The sequence below is a fragment of the Pelophylax lessonae genome (genome assembly GCF_965119305.1).
Source record: "Pelophylax lessonae genome assembly, chromosome: 3".
Lineage (NCBI taxonomy): Eukaryota > Metazoa > Chordata > Amphibia > Anura > Ranidae > Pelophylax > Pelophylax lessonae.
In genome coordinates, this window is record NC_138770.1 from 27,951,658 (window position 1) to 27,972,238 (window position 20,581).

The 20,581-nt window shown below is 44.0% G+C and overlaps 2 protein-coding genes and 1 pseudogene across 3 annotated transcripts in view; 1 reads left to right on the forward strand and 2 right to left on the reverse strand.

The window, feature by feature from the left end:
* The window catches only part of LOC309550691 (NACHT, LRR and PYD domains-containing protein 3-like), a 67,222-nt pseudogene extending 66,382 nt beyond the window's left edge, over nt 1–840 (reverse strand). The window contains exon 1 of the transcript XR_014226169.1: nt 680–840. The product of XR_014226169.1 is annotated as an NACHT, LRR and PYD domains-containing protein 3-like (transcript). The remainder of the gene's footprint in view (nt 1–679) is intronic.
* Nucleotides 1–20,581, forward strand: part of LOC309550263 (uncharacterized protein) — a gene marked incomplete at both ends in the record, with an annotated part of 667,886 nt that overhangs the window by 147,432 nt on the left and 499,873 nt on the right.
* LOC309550750 (E3 SUMO-protein ligase ZBED1-like) lies at nt 7,633–8,754 on the reverse strand (the record flags this gene model as incomplete). The annotated part of the gene is made up of 2 exons (XM_082251089.1): nt 7,633–8,097; nt 8,308–8,754. The coding sequence occupies 2 exons, from the start codon at nt 8,752–8,754 to the stop codon at nt 7,633–7,635; spliced, it is 912 nt and encodes a 303-aa protein (XP_082107215.1).

Sequence of the window (20,581 nt, forward strand, 5' to 3'; positions counted from 1 at the left end):
CAGTCTGTACCAGTATAGATCCTAACACATTACCCAGTCCATACCAGTATAGATCCTAACACATTACCCAGTCCTTACAAGTATAGATCCTAACACATTACCCAGTCCATACCAGTATAGATCCCAACCCATTACCCAGTCCTTACTAGTATAGATTTCCAGCATGATATTTTTCAAAAATTGAGATCTGATGTGTTTTCAAAGTGTTCCTTTCATTTTTGGAGCAGTGTATATACATCATCCATTATACACTATCTATATGGAGACTACACAATATACAGACTTCTGGTCTATGGTATCAGTGGGGGGGGGGGGGTATTATACACAGGGAAATATAGAATGATACAGACTCTCCTACTCTCTATACACTATACATCATCCATTTATACACTATCTATATGGAGACTACACAATATACAGACTTCTGGTCTATGGTATAAGTGGGGTGATATTATACACAGGGATATATATAATGATACAGACTCTCCTCCTCTCTATACAGTATACATCATCCATTTATACACTATCTATATGGAGACTACACAATATATAGACTTCTGGTCTATGTGGAATTGGAGTGCTGTGTGCAGTGAGCGGAGTTCCCATTTCCTGCCGGCTCTCAGAATATGGAACTCTGCTTTGTTTAGAGCAGTCAGAAGAATGATTGGTGGGGTCTCACCTTGTTAGATCTGCCCATATATCCTCCAATCAGATTGTTTGTACTTCCCGACAATGAAGAGACCTGAAAATAGTTCTAGAAAGGTGAAGAGTCCAATTACAGAAGATTCTGGAAGATAAATCCTGGAACCACGGCACCAAGAGAGTCCAACTTCTTCTACTGTATGACGGTTAATATTCATGTGTGAACAAACAGTTGATCTACACGGGTTTCTTATACTTCCTCTATCGGAGCCTGCTCTGCCTTCCATCACATCTTACACAACTCATCATCGGATGCATCCAACTTCCTCTTTGTATACAGAAAGCAGAAGAAGTGTAAATCTGACCGTACACTGGTAGTTATTTTGCTCAGATTTCTCCTTCCACACAAACAAGGTGATTGATTGATTGATTGATTGGTGGTTGCAGCTGCTGATTGACAAAAGATTTCCATGATGTCCTTTAGACAAAATCAAACAGTCAACTTTTGTTGAGAGAGAACAGCCACACACTGAGCGGAATTTAATATATTATTTAATTAATATTTATTAATATATTATTATAAATGATATTATTAATATCTCCTTCAGCTGTCACACTTCTTCACCCCTTATGGAGCAGAGCAATTTTGCATATTTTTGTTAAGATTCTGTTTATTCACTGATCGTTTTTTTTATTACATAAGATAGCATCATCACACATATATTGTTTTTTTGTTTTTTAAGGACAAACAAGGCTTTCTTTTTGTGAATATTGTCCTGCAACAATGCTTTTTTATTTATTTATTTATTTTTGCAATCCTTAGACAAATAAACTTAATACAACTGAAAAAAAGGCACTTTTCCTTTTTTTGAGCAGTGTTAGTTTAAAAATAAATATAGTTACTGCACATAAATAGTGTGCATTTTATTCTGTAATTTGTACTGTTTAAAACAACATTAAAATGATGATTTTGGTACAAAACATTGCAAAGTTATTTACAAATGAATAAAGTATTGTCTTTCAATTTTGCATTATTTTCAGTATGATGCATGTAATGTAAAAGGTGTCAAATATTAATAAACAAAGTAAACAAAAACAGAAAATAAAGTTGAAATATTAGTTAATAAAAAAGAAAAAAAATCACCAGGAAATGTATAATTTAATAGAGAAGGAGAGTAAGGAGGCAATTAGGGCTGATTAGAGTAAACTAAGAGTTAATAAAGTGTTCAACAGAGAAACATTTAATTTAAAAAAAAACAATGTTTTTTTTTACTTGTCAGGTTGTTTTACCTGACTTTATCTTAAGATCAAAGTTCATCCCTTTGATCTGTAAATTGATAAACAGAAAGATATAAAATGAAACAATGTTTTCATTGTAGCTTTCTGTATTGGCGGCTGAGCAATGTTGTTGATAAACAGCTCCTGCTGCCGGGACCTTCTCTGTGTAGTCGGCAATGCAGCTATGATTCATCAAAGCTGAATTGCCCTGTACTGTGACAGAGGGGATCCTGGCAGCAGGGCAGAAGGACTGGGCGTACTAGGCATGCCCTGTGTACAAATATGACATTTTTTTGGTGTGCCCAGCATGCCCAGAGTCTGCAACTGATTATTATTATACAGGATTTATACAACACCAACAGTTTGCGCATCACTTTACAATATAAGGGCAGACAGTACAGGTACAATACAGTTCAATACAGGAGGAATCAGGAGGATTACAATCTAGGTAGATAAGTGATACAAAAGGTAATAACTGGGGGGGGAGGGCTGATGGAGAAAATAAAAGTACAATTGTTAGATGGAGGCAGGATAAGCCTCTCTGAACAGATTTTACAGAGATTGCCTAAAAGTGGTCAGAGTAGGAAACAGCTGGACAGATTGGGGTAGAGAGTTCCATAGGAAGGGAGAGGCTCGGGAAAAGTCCTGGAGGTGAGCAGTGAGCTATGAGCATTTTCGGTCTTCCTCCCTACCCGGCCTATCTTATATCACTGGTTACTGATCACGATTGGAACCACGGGTCACCTTTATCAGCATTATTTACCACAGCTATATCTTTACACCTGGGAACCTCCCAATTTTCCACTCAGACTTGCATGTCTAATTCCTCCTTCCTTTACCTCACGGTTCCTTCCCCTTTCCCTCTCTCGCCCCCACAACACTTCCTCACAATATTGTCGTCACCAGTTACGATCTCTGGGAGTCCCGGTATCATCCTTACTTGGTCCCAACATGCACCCTATCATTGGTGGGGTTCATGGTAAGACCTGGTCTGTTTGGTTGCTCCTCTTCACAACCCTTCTCCTTTTGGGGCACATACACGGCTATTTAGCTGTTCTACATAAATATGCTCAGCCAATTTAGCATTTAAAATGGCCCCCATTTGTCCTCCCTTTTTCAGAGGCTGGGATCGTTCATTTACCATTGCTGGGTTTGACAAAATAGCCAGCCGCCTTGTCTTGGCCCGGTCCAGTATCCGCCAGCCCGTGAGGGCATGTAATACCCCGCGCCCGCACAGGACTCGGTGGTGGTCCAATATCGCCTTGCATGCATGACCATACCCAATGAGTTAGTCTACAGTGTCAAATCTCTTGATACTTAACTGTTGGTAACTTAGTTTTGAATGACTTAACCATATATATGCCTATGTCATAACAGAAACAATGTATTAACTTGTGATACGTGCGTTCACGCACGCAAAATGTACTTTCTTAACATTTTGTCTGTTATTGCCTAGAACTTTTTGAGAGGTCATAAGTCATTTGGTTCCCTGACGAAGCCATCGAAATGGCGAAACATGTAGGACCCCAATGACCCCATGTATCTCTTGGTTCGAAACATCACAGTATCTGTATCAACTGTATTAATTTTATCATGGATTTATGTCCACGTATTGTTACTTATTGGATGTGTCTTTTGTATATTTTATATTGCAAAATGAATAAAACTTTGTATTTTTAACCGATTTTTTTGATTCTGTCTCTGCCACAACCACACCACCTTTAAAGTCCCACACCCATCGGTGGTTCTTTGGCTGCCCAGTCAGCCCATCGAACACCCTCTTTCTTTTCCTAGAGAGCAGGGGGTCTTGGGAGGAATGAAGAGAACAACAATTTGGTTGGTATTGTGAGACTAGGTTAATGATGTAGCTGGGGGTAGAGCTGCGGATGGCTTTTAACCACTTACCGCAAACTGACGTAAATTAACGTCAGCAGACTTTGCGGAGTTATACCGGGGTGATGCCTCTAGCCGGAAATGGCATCGATCGGGTCTCCGATGACGTAACCCCGAGGCGGCGTCCATGACGTCACTTCCGGGTTACTGTGTGGCAAAAGGCGGCAGTTTTGAAAAACGGCTGTATGCAAAAATGCCGTTTTCAGCGTTTTGCATACAGGGAAGTGTAGTGGAGGGGTCTAGGGTCTTAGACCCTCGATCCCTCCATAAAGTGTACCTGTCACACATATTGGTGTCACAAGGGATGTTTACATTGCTTGTGACAGCAATAAAAGTGATCAGATTTTTTTTTTTTTTAAAAACTGTAATAAAGTTTAAAAAAATAAATAGGAAAAAAAAAAATGTAGCCGCCCCCGTCACCGTTAGCTCGCGCACGAAAATAAACGTATGCGCAAGTCGAGCCGCGAATGAAATCGCTGTTTAAACCCCACATGTGAGGTATCACCGCGATCGCCAGAGCGTGGGCAATAATTTAAAAAAAAGAGCTACACTCTAACTCTAAACTGGTAACCGTTAAATAAATTTAAAGCGTCGCAGATTGAGATCTCTATTGACCGTAGTTTGTCGCCATCCCACGGGGGGGCGCAATTTTAAACCGTAACATGTTGGGTATCTATTTACTCAGCGTGACATCATCTTTCACAATATACAAAAAAATGGAATAACTTTACTGTTTAGTATTTTTTAAATGCAGTGAAATGTGATTTTTCAAATTTTTTCCAAAAAAATGGCGTTTTAAAGGCCGCTGCGCAAATACCGCGTGACAAAAATTTTTTGCAATGACCGACATTTTATTCTCCAGAGTCTTTGCTAAAAAAATATATATAATGTTTGGGGGTTCTAAGTAGTTTTCTAGGAAAAAATACTGGTTTTAACGTGTGAACAAAAAGTGTCCGAAATAGGGCTGGGGCTTAAGTGGTTAAAGTTATTGTTAGTATTTTGAATTAAATTTGCTGGGTGAGTGTTAGACAATGAAGAGATTGACAGAGAGGAGTTGGGTTGGTCAGCTAAATTTCAATCAGTGTATGGTCAGAGTAACCCTAATGCTATGTGTATAAGTGAGGGTGAGGAAAAATGTCCCCCCTGGAGGAGAGACCATTTCCAATCATCCTACAAGACTTCCATTCAATGTCAGTCTGCAGCTTCTACAGCCAGCAATGGGGATGAGCTTAAGGTATGGACTGAAATTTGCCTTTTCTGTCTTTTGTTCGAATTCCGGACTTTCTGCTGATATATAGTAGCAGTATCTCTATCACTTCTAGACAGAACACCTTCCTTCCTGCCAATGGTGGTTAGTAGGGCTGCGCATCTTCACTTACCTCACGATTCGATGCGATTACGATTATTAGGGTCGCGATTCGATACGATTCCGCGATGCATCACGATTACTGCCCAATGCCCATGCCCAGCCCACTGCCCAATGGTTTTTAAAACTTTATAAAAAACAAACAAACAATCAAGCAGTCACAAATAAAAGAATCCTTTTTATTTTCATTTGCTTCAAAGGACACTTTCCTGGACCCTGTCATGGCCTGCAAGCCCTGCATACTTTAGTGCACTTGCACTGCAAACATATAGGAAGGTCTGAAAATGCAAACAGCATAGCAGAGACAGACAACAACACTAGTATTTTACTAGAAGTAACAGTAAAATTAGTAAAAAAACTGTAGTAGTGCAGTTTACTGCTTCATAAAAGAAAATATTAATATAAGCCAGGCCTACCACCATTTAAAGTACAACTAAAGGCAAAACTTTTTGGATTTTTGGATAAAGTTTGGCCTATAGTTGTACTTTAAAGGCAAGCCAAGATAGAAGAAGCCAGCCAGCCAGCCAGCCAAGCTAATATGCTTGTGAAAATGGTCATCATAAATTCCCACAAAACATTATATATAAATCCTTTTATGTGCATATGCATTGCAATAAATTCCAGGTGTGCCATAACCTGTCCTCTACAAAACAGAGCACTTCCTGACTAGTAGCAAACATCAAGGGTGAACCTGGCAATAGTGCACTGCTGCATAACTTCCATGTTCACCGTGATGTTTGTTTCCCTCTGCAACTGCCAGTCAACTCAAGTGAGTTGATGGGTTGGCTGCTAGAGGGGAGTTACAAATATAAGCTTTAAGCTTATCAATTCACTTATGTCACTTTTATGTCACTTACTTTACAGAAAACGTTACCTGTCCTGCAGACAGTCTCTGTCTCTACCACGATTAAACCCAACTGAAGCCAAGCCAAAGCCACCATTAGAGGAAGGAAAACCCTTAAATCATCAACTAAAGCTTAAACCTTGAGTAAATCTTCATGGGATCACAAAAAAACACACAACACGATTGTCTGCATCAGAATCATGAGAACTGAAGAAAGGTTTGGCATTGGCACACTGGTACAACTCAAGGCATATAGGTTAGGTCAGGTTTGTGTGTATTTGTGATCCAGTAAAGATTTAATCAATGTTTTACGCTTCAATATATGATTGATTTAATCTTTCAAGGATGTCCTTTCCTGTACCGTGGCTGCCTGGCTTGCCTTCAGTTGTCTAGATACACTTTTACCTTTAGTATTTGTTTGGTTGAGGGAACCCCCTACACTTGCTATTGCTACAGAGTACAACAGACCAGCAGACAGACATGCGTTGCAATAAATTCCAGGTGTGTGCCATAACCTGTCCTCTAAAACAGAGCACTTCCTGACTAGTAGCAAATATCAAAGGTGAACCTGGCAATAGTGCACTGCTGCATAACTTCCATGTTCACCGTGATGTTTGTTTCCCCCTGCAACTGCCAGTCAACTCAAGTGAAGTGAGTTGATGGCTGCTAGAGGGGAGTTATACAAATATAAGCTTAAGCTTAAATAATTATCAATTCACTTATGTGAATGGACCATTTTTGAAAACAAGCCATTCTCCATCTCTCCAGTGTCAGAAAAGCTGTAAAAAATATAAAATGTTCCAGGTTCACTGCGATTGTGTTTGCCCCTGCCATTGCCAGTCAATTAAACACAGTGTGTGTGTCGTGACTCGTAACAACTCAAAAGCTTATATGCAGCCTCAGCATCAACTCAACACACACTGTGTGTGTTTGTGTGTTGAGTTAATGCTAGAGCTGCGTTATAAGCTCTTGAGTTGTCACGACAGTCAGTCAGTCAGTCACGTTACAGAAAGAAAACTTTACCTGCACTGCACTGAGCAGCACTCTACCATGTCGATTACATCTGTAACTGAAGCCAAGCTAGCCAACAAGCCACCATTAGAGGAAGGAAAATCCTTGAGAGAATAAATTGTAAACTGAAGCTTAACCTTGAGGAAATCCTATGGGGGTCACATTCACAAACTCACAAATATAGTATATTACACAAGAATCCACAATTGGTGTTTGTGATCCAATAAGATAAGATTTACTCGAGGTTAAGCTTCAAATGTACAAGTTATTTCTCTCAATGATTTTCCTTCCTATAATGCTGCACCGTGGCTGGCTTGGTGTCAGTCAGTTGTCTAGAAGAAAATACACTTTAATATTATTTATTTGGTTGAGGGTTAAATGAACCCCTAGTACTTGCCTAGACACTTTTAGTGTGAAGCAACGGAACCGATTATGGATTGGAAATGGACACATTGGACAGGACAATCTTCAAAAACAAACCATCAGTGCTATAAAGCTATAAAACAAGACTGGTGATGTGACTGACTGGTGACTGGCGGCAGACTGAATTAGTAATTACTAATTCATTAAAAACATGAATTAGTAATTATTTCAGTGCTTAGCATTTGGGAACATGTAGGTTTTTCTGTAAGAACACTAGATGATCCACATGCTCAGGTTTAAGACTGCTTCTTTTCGCTGTTATAACATCTCCTGCAGTAGAGAAAACCCGCTCTGCAGATACACTTGTACCTGGGATACACAAGTAGTGCTTTGACAGCTGAGAGAGGAGGGGGAATATGACCTCATGCTCACGCCACCATTTTAAAGGGTCCTCAGTGAGAGGCAGAGGTGGGGCTTTACAATATTTTTCCATTTCGTCTTCTGCCTTGGCATAGGGGGTCTTAGGTTCTATTGCACCATCAGTGAAAGACTGCCCCAGCAAAGTCATGAGCAGCGATGTTGTGGCCTTTTTTTTGGGAGGAGAATGGCTGTCCTCAATGGGTGTTGTTTCTGTTTCTTCTTCCACAGTTGCTTTTTCCCTAGGCACTTCATCCACATTTGTCCTTCTATTAGATGTAATCTGTGTGTTTGAACAAAAGATAATAGTATAAGAAGAGCTGAACTGACTAAGAGTGTGATTCATTGATGAGGTGTGGGAAACTGCACGGTAATCCATACCATACAGTTCCACTTCCCACACCGCATCAGTGAATCAGGGCATGTTATTACACAACACAATGTAGCTGAGCTTCTAGCTGTCTGGCAGGAAACATGATGAAATTCTAATTACCTCCAAAGATGCAGCCTCCTCAGTCACTCCTCTGTATATCTCCGATCTCTCCTCCTCTGTGAGAATAAAAGGCAGTCCTTTAAAGCGAGGATCCAGAGCAGAGGCTGTATGAAGGATCTTCTTCTCTGCCTCACTGCTGTACCTCTTCAGGAGATCTGTTTTGATTGCATTCTTGATCTCATGGGTCATGGCTGTGTCTCCCATGGTGTCTGTCATGCTCTGGAGCAGTTGTGCATTTAGAGGGGCAATGAGAGACACTGTTGGGTTGCGCTCTTCTGACATCAGCAAGGTTGCATCCTTCATTGGCTTTAATGCACTCACAGCGTCCTCTGCATTTGACACATCTGTTTCATTGAGAGTGCAGAGATCAGACTCTCCTTTTCTGACTTCTGGAGACAGCAAGGTGGCACAAACTGCAGGTTGTTGTTCTAAGAACCTCTCGACCATGTCATATGCGCTGTTCCATCTTGTTGGCACATCAGTTATTAGCTTATGATTCTTCAGGCCCAGACATTTCTGTTTCTCTTTTAGACAGTGGCTTGCTCTAGTGCTGCGATGGAAGAATGTGGATATTCGTCGCACTCTGGCGAGAAGCCTGGAGAGCGTGGCCCCTTTCAGTGCCCGCTGACATGCAAGATTGAGTGTATGGGCAAAACATTTAACATGAGGAAATTTACCAACTTGAGCTGCAACTATCATGTTCGCCGCGTTGTCGGTCACAAGCACTACAGATTTATCAGACAGCTGCCATTCTTCCACAACATGAGACAGTAGCTCTGCCAGATGAGCACCTGTGTGAGATAAATGGCGTGGGGGTCCCCCCAAAATCCATACCAGACCTTTACCTGAGCATGCAGTTCGGCAGGTCAAGAAAGGGGGGACAACAAGTGCCCCCCTCCTAACCAATACCAGGCCACATGCCCTCAATATGGGGGGGGGTGCTGCTTTGGGGCAGCTCTCTTCAAGCCAGCCACCCACAGCCCCTGTGCCAGCCAGCCATCCACCACAGGATGCCAGCCAGCCACCGACTCACCACAGGGTGCCAAACAGCCACTGACCCACCACAGGGTGCCAGACAGCCAACCACTAACAGGCCCTGTACCAGCCACCCACCACAGGGTGCCAGCCAGCCACCCACAGGCCCTGTACCAGCCAGCCACAGGCCCTGTACCAGCCACCCACCCACCTCAGGGTGCCAGCCAGCCACCCACAGGCCCTGTACCAGCCAACCACCCACCACAGGGTGCCAGCCAGCCACCCACCACAGGGTACCAGTCAGTCATCAACCACAGGGTGCCAGCCAGCCATCCATCCATCCACCACAGGGTGCCAGCCAGCCATTAAGCATTATACAAATATTAACATGTTCAGTACCAGATTTGTGTCAAAAATTGTCTTCATTTTTCAAAACTTTAAATGTCCAAAATATCGGCCGATACCGATACGTTGTGACCAAAATATCAGTATTGGTCCTGAAAAAACCATATCAGTCTATCCCTAACCGAAGGGTCTGGTATGGAAAGGGGGAGCACGACGTTTTGTTCTATTGCCAGGCAATGTCGGCATTCTTTTCTTTCCATTCATCTGTCAGTGGCGAAACCCGCTGACAGCTGATGAGTCATGGATCGTAAGGATGTGGGTGGCCGGCTTCCCAGCTTGCTGCTTAACAACCAGCTATTTCTTCACACAGAATTTGCATCGGTCGATCGTTTTTTTTGACTGATCCGAATTCGAATCGTTCTGAACAGTTGGAATTTATTAGAAAAAGGAAAAAACTAAACAAATTTTAACAGATTTCAACTAAATTCATTACAATTTCATTTGGAGATTTGGATACATCCGAATCTATGAATAACCAAAAATTTGTCGGAAATTGTATTCGCAGCGAAACGAATTTCACGTGTCTAACACTTAATGGCCACCCGCTAACAGCTGGGATCCCAGCCAATGCAAATGGCCGCCGATGGCAGGGCCCACTCTCCAGGCATGGATCCTCTACATATGTATGCCATAACACCACCCGGCTGATAGCTGGGGACTCAATGACCATTCGGGACATCCTGGAAGACTTCTGGATACCAAAGGAAGCTCCTGACATCCCGCACAGCTGCCCAGCACCAGACCCGCCAACCAATACTTCCAATAGGTAGGAAAACTTCATACAAAAATGGTCCAATAAGTGAGGAGGACAAAAAAGGAACGCAGCCATTGGCTTATCCTGAAAATTTATGGGGGTGGGGTCTTATGGGGGAGGAACGAGGGCGGGGCTACCCAAACGTATGAAGCCATGGACATCTGTCAGGAAAGCACATTATGGCCACTAGATGGAACTGACCATTATAGGAAATCCCAATTCAGCATGACTGGGGGAATGCGGGTCACATTTCATCAACACATTTATAACAACCAGATCTGTAAGTGTTTGTAAAATCTTCCCGCACAAAATGTACTCAGCCAATGAAAGGTAAGGACTCCATTTTTATTTTTCTCCCGCTATCAATGGCCAACACTTCATCCATGTCTTTGGTGATCTCTGATCTCCTTATGAAGTGTTTCTTACATGATGAAGATCAGCCATGGAGTATATCTGAGGTGTATATCAGGGTGTGCTTCTTCCCCACATGTCCACCAACATTCATATACTGTAGAAGACATTTCCCGCACTCAAGGCACTAATACACTTCCAGGGTTGTGTGGGATGCCTGATGTACAGGAAGACAGGACTTCAGTGAGGAACAATTCCCTCACTCAGGACAGGAAAGTGGATTCCCCACCGTGTGAGATCTCTGATGTCTGGAAAGATGGTTCTTCTGTGAAAAACATTTCCCACACTCATAACAGGAATATGGCTTTTCCCCCCTATGAAATCTCTGATGTCTGTAAAGATGGGACTTCACTGAAAAACATTTCCCACACTCAGGACAGGAATACGGCTTCTCACCAGTGTGCAATCTCTGATGTCTGGAAAGAGTGTACCTCTCTGAAAAAGATTTCCCGCACTCAGGACAGGAATATGGTTTCTCACCAGTGTGAAATCTCTGATGACTGGAAAGAGTGGACTTCTCTGAAAAACATTTCCCACACTCAGGACAGGAATATGGCTTCTCACCAGTGTGCAATCTCTGATGTTTGGAAAGATTGGACTTCTCTGAAAAACTGTAAGATCCTGGCACTCTCAGTGCCTCCTATCACATCATTTCCGGGTGCATTCCATCTACCTAGGTAGATGGAGTGCATATAGGTGTGTTTCCCTTTAAGAGTGCTGACATCATCATGAGGCGCCGGACTGAACAGCTATTTAAACCACCAGCTTTCACTCACATGTGTTAGTTCAATGTGCCTTGATGTTCACCTTACCTGTTCTTGTGATGCCAGAGCTGCTGGCTATACCCTTTGCCTGAACTGAACCGGAACCCCGCTGCCGATCCCGTATCTCGTTACCGGATCACTCCTTACTACTGGACCTTGCTACTGCTAACTATCTAGTGATAAGTACCCCGCAGGGGATTCCTTACTAAACCTATACTTCCACTATCATCTGCTGCATATACAAGGACTATCTCTATCTAAGCTATTCCTGTCATCTGCATATACAAGGACTATCTCTATCTAAGCTATTCCTGTCATCTGCATATACAAGGACTATCTCTGTCATGGGTCTGCCTCCTAAGGGTTAACTTAGTGCAGACTAATTGCAATGATTGGCAACAGGCTGCCCTATTTAAACACCTCAGAAGCACTGTGTCATTGCTGTCTGATCTGCAGCTTTACTTTGAGACTGTTCCTGTGCTTGTATTGATTCCTGTATTGACCTGGCTTGTCTGACTTCGTTGCTATCTCCAGTCCTGACCCCGGCTTGCTTTGACTCTGCTATACCTGCTTCCTGCCTGATATCCTGCTGCCAAACCCTGCCTGTACACCGACTACTCTCTGCTTGCTGCTTGAACTGTATCTGATTACCTGTGTCTGAAACCGGCTTGTCTGACCCTGCTCCAGTCTTTGCCCATCCAGCTCCTTCCAGTGCCTGGAGACGCTGTCCTGCATCCGCTGTGCATCCGCTGTGCATCCGCACCTCTTTACCTGCTTCTTTCTGCTGCTCAGCAATCCAGCCGTGTTCAGTGACTTATCAGCTACTCTTCTCAACTGCCAACAGAAGACCAGCGCAGGCACTCTTACCTCACTGCGCTCTTGCATCCACTGTTGCAACTCCAGTGGTGCTTGAGCCAGGGCTGTACGAGAGGTCTCCCTCTGCACGTCAGGCTCTGCTACAAGGTACGTGACAGTATCAGACAGCCATGTCTGAGCCTGCAAGAGGGACCTCTGCAATGGATGAGATCTGTCAACATCTCACAGCCCTCAACCAAGCCATCAAGTCCCTGCAGGAAGGCTACGTCCAGCTGGATGAACGTGTGCAGTCTTTAGCCACCTCTGCAGGATCTATCACAGCTCCCTCTCCTGCTGCTGCACCAACGCTGACTACTACAGCACCCACCGTGATGATGCTACCACCTGAACCCAGGGTTCCTACACCTGAAAGGTTCTCGGGGGATCGAAGCAAATTCAGGGCATTTCGCAATGCATGCCAGTTATACTTTGCCCTGCAACCCCGGACTTTCTCTCTGGAATCTACTAAAGTAGGATTCATTATCTCCTTACTTCAAGGGGAACCCCAAACCTGGGCCCACCGTCTGCTCGAGGAAAATAGTGCTCAGATTCATGCTATGTCCTCTTTCTTTGACGCAATGGCCCAGCTGTACGATGACCCCCAACGAACTGTCACGGCGGAGGCTGCTCTCCATGCACTCCAGCAAGGCCGCAGAGCGGCTGAGGACTATGTCACGGACTTCAGACGCTGGAGCGCAGATACACAATGGAATGACGCAGCTCTGCGACACCAGTTCCGCCTTGGATTGTCGGATGGTCTTAAAGACGAGTTAGCCCGGGTTGGAGTACCTAATACCTTGGAGGGCCTTATCACCCTGGCTATCCAGATTGACCGTCGGCTCCGTGAGCGTCGGTCAGAAAGATCTTCCCCGCAGTTTCGTCCTACATGGATGATGCCTAGAGCTCCAGTTCCTGCTCATCCTATGTTTACAACTTCAGCTCCAGCCAGTTCAAGTTCTATTAACCCTGCATCAGATGTCCCTGAACCCATGCAACTCGGGTTAATGCGTCCTGCATTGTCTCCTGAAGAGCGACAACGCCGCCGACTAGGCAACCTATGTCTTTACTGCGGAGAAGCCGGCCACTATGTGCGGACCTGTCCTATTAAGATGCGTAAGTGTCCATCTGTCTTCCCTGCTAACCTGTCAACTTTATCTGCTAATGCAACCCACCTAGCTCTCCCACTCTCGTTCCAGCTTCCAAAAGGAACTATCTCAGTTAATGCCATTATTGACTCTGGAGCATGCAGTTGTTTCATTGACTTAAGTTTTGCCACTCAGCAGCAAATTCCTCTGCGACCCAAGACTCAAGGACTTTCTGTCTACCTGGCAGATGGCTCATGTATTAGATCAGGACAAGTTACTCAGGAAACACCTCCATTACCCGTGATTACTCCTACTAAACATAAGGAGTTATTGAGCCTGGATGCCATCTCTTCTCCATTATTTCCCATAATCTTGGGCCTACCTTGGCTTCAAGCCCATAACCCTCAGATTGATTGGAGTTCCGGAGAGGTCAGTTTCCAATCACGCTACTGTCAAAAACACTGCTTTTCTGAATTCCCTGACGCCTCATTGACTCTGTTATGCATGGACCCTGATTCCGAAATACACCAGTTGGTGCCTGAGGCCTATCATGGGTTTGTTGATGTTTTCAGCAAAAAGGGGGCTGACACTCTCCCTCCACATCGACCATATGACTGCCCGATTGAACTATTTCCTGGGGCCGAGATCCCCTTTGGGCGAATATTTCCACTTTCTGAACGTGAGCAAGAGGCCTTAAAGGAATATGTTGATGAAAATCTAAAGAAGGGATTCATCCGCCCATCTACTTCTCCTGCAGGGGCGGGAATTTTCTTTGTTACTAAGAAAGATCAGTCTCTGCGACCATGTGTAGATTATCGGGAATTAAATAAAATCACGGTTAAAAACCGCTATCCCCTTCCCCTCATGCCTGAATTATTCCAGAGATTAAGGTCCGCGACCATTTTTACCAAGTTGGACTTGCGAGGGGCCTATAACTTGGTCCGTATCCGTGAAGGAGATGAGTGGAAGACAGCCTTTCGTACCAGATTCGGCCACTTTGAATATCTGGTCATGCCCTTCGGCTTGTGCAATGCCCCTGCCACCTTCCAGCATCTTATAAATGATGTGTTCAGAGACTTTCTGGATATCTTTGTAGTCGTGTACTTAGATGACATCTTGATTTTTTCTACGTCCCTTGACCTGCACCGAAGACATGTCAACCACGTTTTGGGCCGGCTCCGCCAACATGGACTGTATGCTAAACCCGAGAAATGTGAATTTGAGCAGCAGAGCATCCAGTTCTTGGGGTTGGTGATTTCCGCAGCAGGAATTAAGATGGACCCCCAAAAGGTTTCTGCTATATTAGACTGGCCTGCACCTACAGATAAGAAGGGGATACAACGTTTTGTGGGGTTTGCAAACTTTTACCGGAGATTCATTAAAGGCTTCTCTGCTATCATTACCCCAATCACGCAACTGACCAAACAGAACCTGCGGTTCTGCTGGAGCCCAGAGGCTCAAGACGCCTTTGAAACTTTAAAGAAATTATTCACTTCAGCCCCTATTCTCAGCCACCCTGATCCATTGCTTCCCTACATACTTGAAGTGGATGCCTCTGAAACAGCAGTAGGGGCAGTTGTTTCACAACGTCAGGGTCTTAAAGATTTAATGCATCCCGTAGCCTTCTTTTCACGCAAACTCTCCCCAGCAGAAAAGAACTATGATGTAGGGGATCGAGAACTACTAGCCATTAAGACAGCTTTGGAGGAATGGAGGTACCTGTTGGAAGGCGCAGCACATCCCATATTAATATACACGGATCACAAAAATTTGGAGTACTTGAGGTCTGCCAAGCGTCTAAAGCCTCGTCAAGCTCGATGGGCATTGTTCTTTTCTAGGTTTTCTTTCCATATAACCTACCGACCAGGATCAAAAAATATTAAGCCAGATGCTTTATCCCGCATGTATGATGACCCCAAGGAATCAGTAACCCCAGATACCATCTTACCCGAAGGTAACTTCCTGATGATACAGTCTGACCTACTCTCACAGATAAAACTAGCCTCCGTGGGCATCTCTGGCCCTGCCGGAATCACTTTGTCGTCTAAGGAAGGGTTGTTGTGGCAGGAAGACCGGATTTTTGTGCCAGAAAATTTACGGGTGAATGTTTTAAAGCTACTTCACGATCACCCATTGGCAGGCCATTTCGGCATCCATAAGACTCTCGATTTGGTACGACGTACCTTCTGGTGGCCAGATCTGGAAGGGTTCTGCAAGAGATACGTGAGCTCATGTGCTGTCTGTATCCGAAGCAAGACTGCAAGAAGCAGGGCTTGGGGTTTACTCAAGCCTTTGCCTGTCCCTGACAGGCCTTGGAAAATGATCTCTATGGATTTTGTAGTAGAACTTCCACCTTCTGAAGGTTGCACAGCAATCTTTGTAGTTGTCGATCGGTTATCTAAGATGGCCCATTTTCTGCCCTTAAAAAATACACCATCTGCCTTGGAAACAGCCCAAGTATTTATTAAAGAGATTGTTAGGTTGCACGGAATCCCTGCAAACATCGTGTCTGATCGAGGTGTGCAGTTCACATCACGTTTCTGGAGGGCCTTATGTGGGGTCCTGAAGATTGAATTATCCCTTTCCTCAGCTTATCACCCTCAAACTAATGGGCAAACAGAAAGGACTAACCAGACACTCGAACAGTACATTCGATGTTTCACTTCCTTCGTTCAAGACGACTGGGTGTCTTTATTACCATTAGCAGAATTTGCTTATAATAATGCCAGTCACTCAGCTACAGGACAATCACCATTCTATGCCAATTATGGTTTTCACTTGTCTTTTTTGCCCGATTTTATTCCAGAATCTACAGTTCCAGCTGTCCAGAGCACAGTGGACTTCCTCAAACGCAATAACGAAGTACTACAAGAAGCAGTAAGAAAAGCACAGGCAGACAACAAGAGAGCATTTGACAAGAAAAGAAGAGGGGAACTAAGTCTTCAATTGGGCGATCAAGCATGGCTATCTACAGCAAACCTCAGATTGGCGTGTCCTTCGAAGAAACTTGCACCCAAGTTTATAGGTCCGTTCCCGGTGAAGAGGAAATTGAACGAGGTATCGTATGAACTATCCTTACCTGACTCGTTTAAAATTCATCCTGTATTTCATGTGTCACTTCTGAAACCTGCAACACCAGATCCTTTTCCTAATAGGGGGGCGGGCCCACCTGAACCAGTGTTGGTTGATGGAGAAGAGGAATATGAGGTGGAAGCAGTGTTAGACTGCAGAAAGAGGAGGAACCAATTGCAGTATCTAATTAAATGGAGAGGTTATGGTCCTGAGGAGAACTCTTGGGAACCAGAATGTAATGTCCATGCCAGAGAGCTAGTTCGTGCCTTTTTCCGGGCCCATCCAGAAAAAGAAAACCAGCTAGGCATCCGGAGGCTGCCCGTCGGGAGGGGGCAATGTCATGGGTCTGCCTCCTAAGGGTTAACTTAGTGCAGACTAATTGCAATGATTGGCAACAGGCTGCCCTATTTAAACACCTCAGAAGCACTGTGTCATTGCTGTCTGATCTGCAGCTTTACTTTGAGACTGTTCCTGTGCTTGTATTGATTCCTGTATTGACCTGGCTTGTCTGACTTCGTTGCTATCTCCAGTCCTGACCCCGGCTTGCTTTGACTCTGCTATACCTGCTTCCTGCCTGATATCCTGCTGCCAAACCCTGCCTGTACACCGACTACTCTCTGCTTGCTGCTTGAACTGTATCTGATTACCTGTGTCTGAAACCGGCTTGTCTGACCCTGCTCCAGTCTTTGCCCATCCAGCTCCTTCCAGTGCCTGGAGACGCTGTCCTGCATCCGCTGTGCATCCGCTGTGCATCCGCACCTCTTTACCTGCTTCTTTCTGCTGCTCAGCAATCCAGCCGTGTTCAGTGACTTATCAGCTACTCTTCTCAACTGCCAACAGAAGACCAGCGCAGGCACTCTTACCTCACTGCGCTCTTGCATCCACTGTTGCAACTCCAGTGGTGCTTGAGCCAGGGCTGTACGAGAGGTCTCCCTCTGCACGTCAGGCTCTGCTACAAGGTACGTGACAATCTCTATCTAAGCTATTCCTGTCATCTGCATAGATTGTTAGCTCTTGGGACTATCATCAACTATCCTTGCACTAGGTTACTCTATCTTGTATACCTCATCTGCTGTCCTCTACCATCTATATTATACATGTTTGCTAGAACCTATCTGCATACTACCATCACCTACCACTCTCCTGAATACTATTACTGAGTGCTCACCATACTATCGCCTGTCTCTCACCTATACTATCATATCTTCTATCACTCCAGGAACATCATATTGAGTGTGTGTATATTGCATAAACAGGCTGTGCACGATGATGAAGTCCTGAGAGTTGGATATGTTGTTCAACAGAATCTCTACACGACTACTGAGTGTAACAATTCTGCAGCTGCAAATCCATTCACTAACAAAAAACGCATGAACGTTACAAAAACATTTCCCGCACTCAGGACAGGAATACGGCTTCTCACCAGTGTGCAATCTCTGATGTTTGGAAGGAGTGGACTTCTCTGAAAAACATTTCCCACACTCAGGACAGGAATACGGCTTCTCACCAGTGTGAGATCTTTTATGCACATTAAGTTTGGATTTAAAACTGAAACACTTCCCACACTCAGTACAGGAGAACCTCTTATCTGGTGGAAGGACGACACTTTCCCTCACAGTCTGAGGTTCCTCAGGATAAGAGGAATACGATGGTCCGGCACTGTCCCTCACAGTCTGAGGTTCCTCAGGATAAGAGCAATACGATGGTCCGGCACTGTCCCTCACAGTCGGAGGTTCCTCGGGATAAGAGGAATACGATGGTCCGGCACTGTCCCTCACAGTCTGAGGTTCCTCAGGATAAGAGGAATACGATGGTCCGGCACTGTCCCTCACAGTCGGAGGTTCCTCGGGATAAGAGGAATACGATGGTCCGGCACTCTCCCTCACAGTCTGAGGTTCCTCAGGATGAGAGGAATATGATGGTCCGGCACTGTCCCTCACAGTCTGAGGTTCCTCAGGATAAGAGGAATACGATGGTCCGGCACCATCCCTCACAGTCTGAGGTTCCTCAGGATAAGAGGTATACTATGGTCCATCTACACTGTGTGGTGCCGGATGGACATTTGAGGTAGCCGGGTTTTCTCCTGGACTATACTGTGTGATGTCCTTATCTTCTACTTTACAGTCTGGAGACAAAGTGAGACAATCCTCTGAGGTTTTCCTCATCTCCCGTCCATGTACTAAAATTGAAATACAAAGATTATTACTAGACATCAGCAGATTGGTTCCCCTAAACCAGGACTCCACCCACATCAGGCAGCTTTGTCTCTGAGGATCTCACAATTCCACCCTCAAGGTAACTAGTAAATGGGTCCTCTGATCTCCTACCAGTTCATTTCTTCATTCATGGATCTTAGTCAGAGAGGGAGGAAACAACGAGAACTGTCTTTTATAGGAGTGATGGTAATGAGGGGATTATAGGATGAGTGTCCCCTCCCCCTCTATCACTCATTGAAAATCTTCTCAACACAAGAAGTCCCGCACTTCCTCATTTAGTCCATGATTTAGTCATGAAAAACAGCGGGGCTGAGCCCCACCAGAGGTCAGAGAGTGAAGATGGGGGGAGAACAACCAAGATGAAGACTGGACTGATCCTGAAGACCACCATCATTGGGTTATTGACTCCTCCCTCATTATTACTTTCTGTTGTTTAAGGTTCCAAAGTTGGAGGATGTTATCACATTATTATCACCATGTAAAAGTCTGTCCTCCAATCAGACCATCAGATATAAAATGTGATACAAAATAAATAATAAATCGGTACAATCATGTAGTGTAAAGAATGGTGTATAAATATTCACAGAAACATTCAGCCAATGGCAGCTTACATTCAGAAAGTTTCTTTCACTAAGCACAAAAACAAATAAAAAATCAAATAAAATGCAGCGCCGAAAAAATCAAAAATAAATTTCTGCCCCCAAATCTGTAGCCAATAAGTGGGAAATAATTTCCCTCCTCTCCTCCTTCCTCTTCCTCCACGGTATATATGGGGGGATAGAAGATATGGGCGGAGCCTGCGCAGGGATGTCCCATCTCGGCCATCCCAGGGAAGGGGTATCTGAGTGAAGGATCACATTGTGAAGCTTGTTTAGTCCGCACTGCTCAAGTCCCGGCTTTGTAATTCTATCATCTTGGATTTTAATGTTGAATAAAGCAGATAGACGGAGAGCACTAGAGGGGGTGTTATTTTCTACCCCCCCCCCCATATATAGCGTGGAGGAAGAGGAAGGAGCAGAGGAGTGAGCGATATCCCTAGAGGGGGAAGGGATCTGTGGGACTCGCTGGTAACACAGGAGTCAGATGGTAAGGTGAGTGGAAGTGACCACCAGCACCTTTCTCATCTGCAATTTCTGCACTCGCACTTTATCATTTATATTGACCCTGACTGATGACACGTGTCACATGACACACATTTCTATCCTCTTATTGGACCATCACATTACTATTTATTCATTTCCTGACACTGTTTAATAGATTTCATATTTTTGAATTGTAAAGAGGTTGTAAACTCGTTTAACATTTTTTTTTTTTTTCTACAACCGGAAAGAGAAACACATAATGAGCGAGTATGTATCGCATACTAGCTCATTATGAAATGTGTACTGTATTTATCGGCGTATAACACGCACCTCATTTTAAGAAGGAAATTTCAGGAAAAAAAACTTAAATTTCAAATAAAGAACTTTGAAGAAAAATAAGGGTAGCTCAGAACTTTTTTTTATTAATATTATTAACACTTATAAGGTAAATAACGTAAAATGACAGTAAAAGCAACTGTTTTTAACGAAGAAACTTGGATATTATATGTTTTTACAAAAGTTTACTCAGAAATCGCTGCTATTGGGGAAACCAAGAAACTCTTCGTCTTCACTGCTATCTTCAATATCTTGGAACTGAACACTGCTGCTTTCACTGCTACTGTCTTCATAAATCAGCTCGTCTTCTTCACCATCC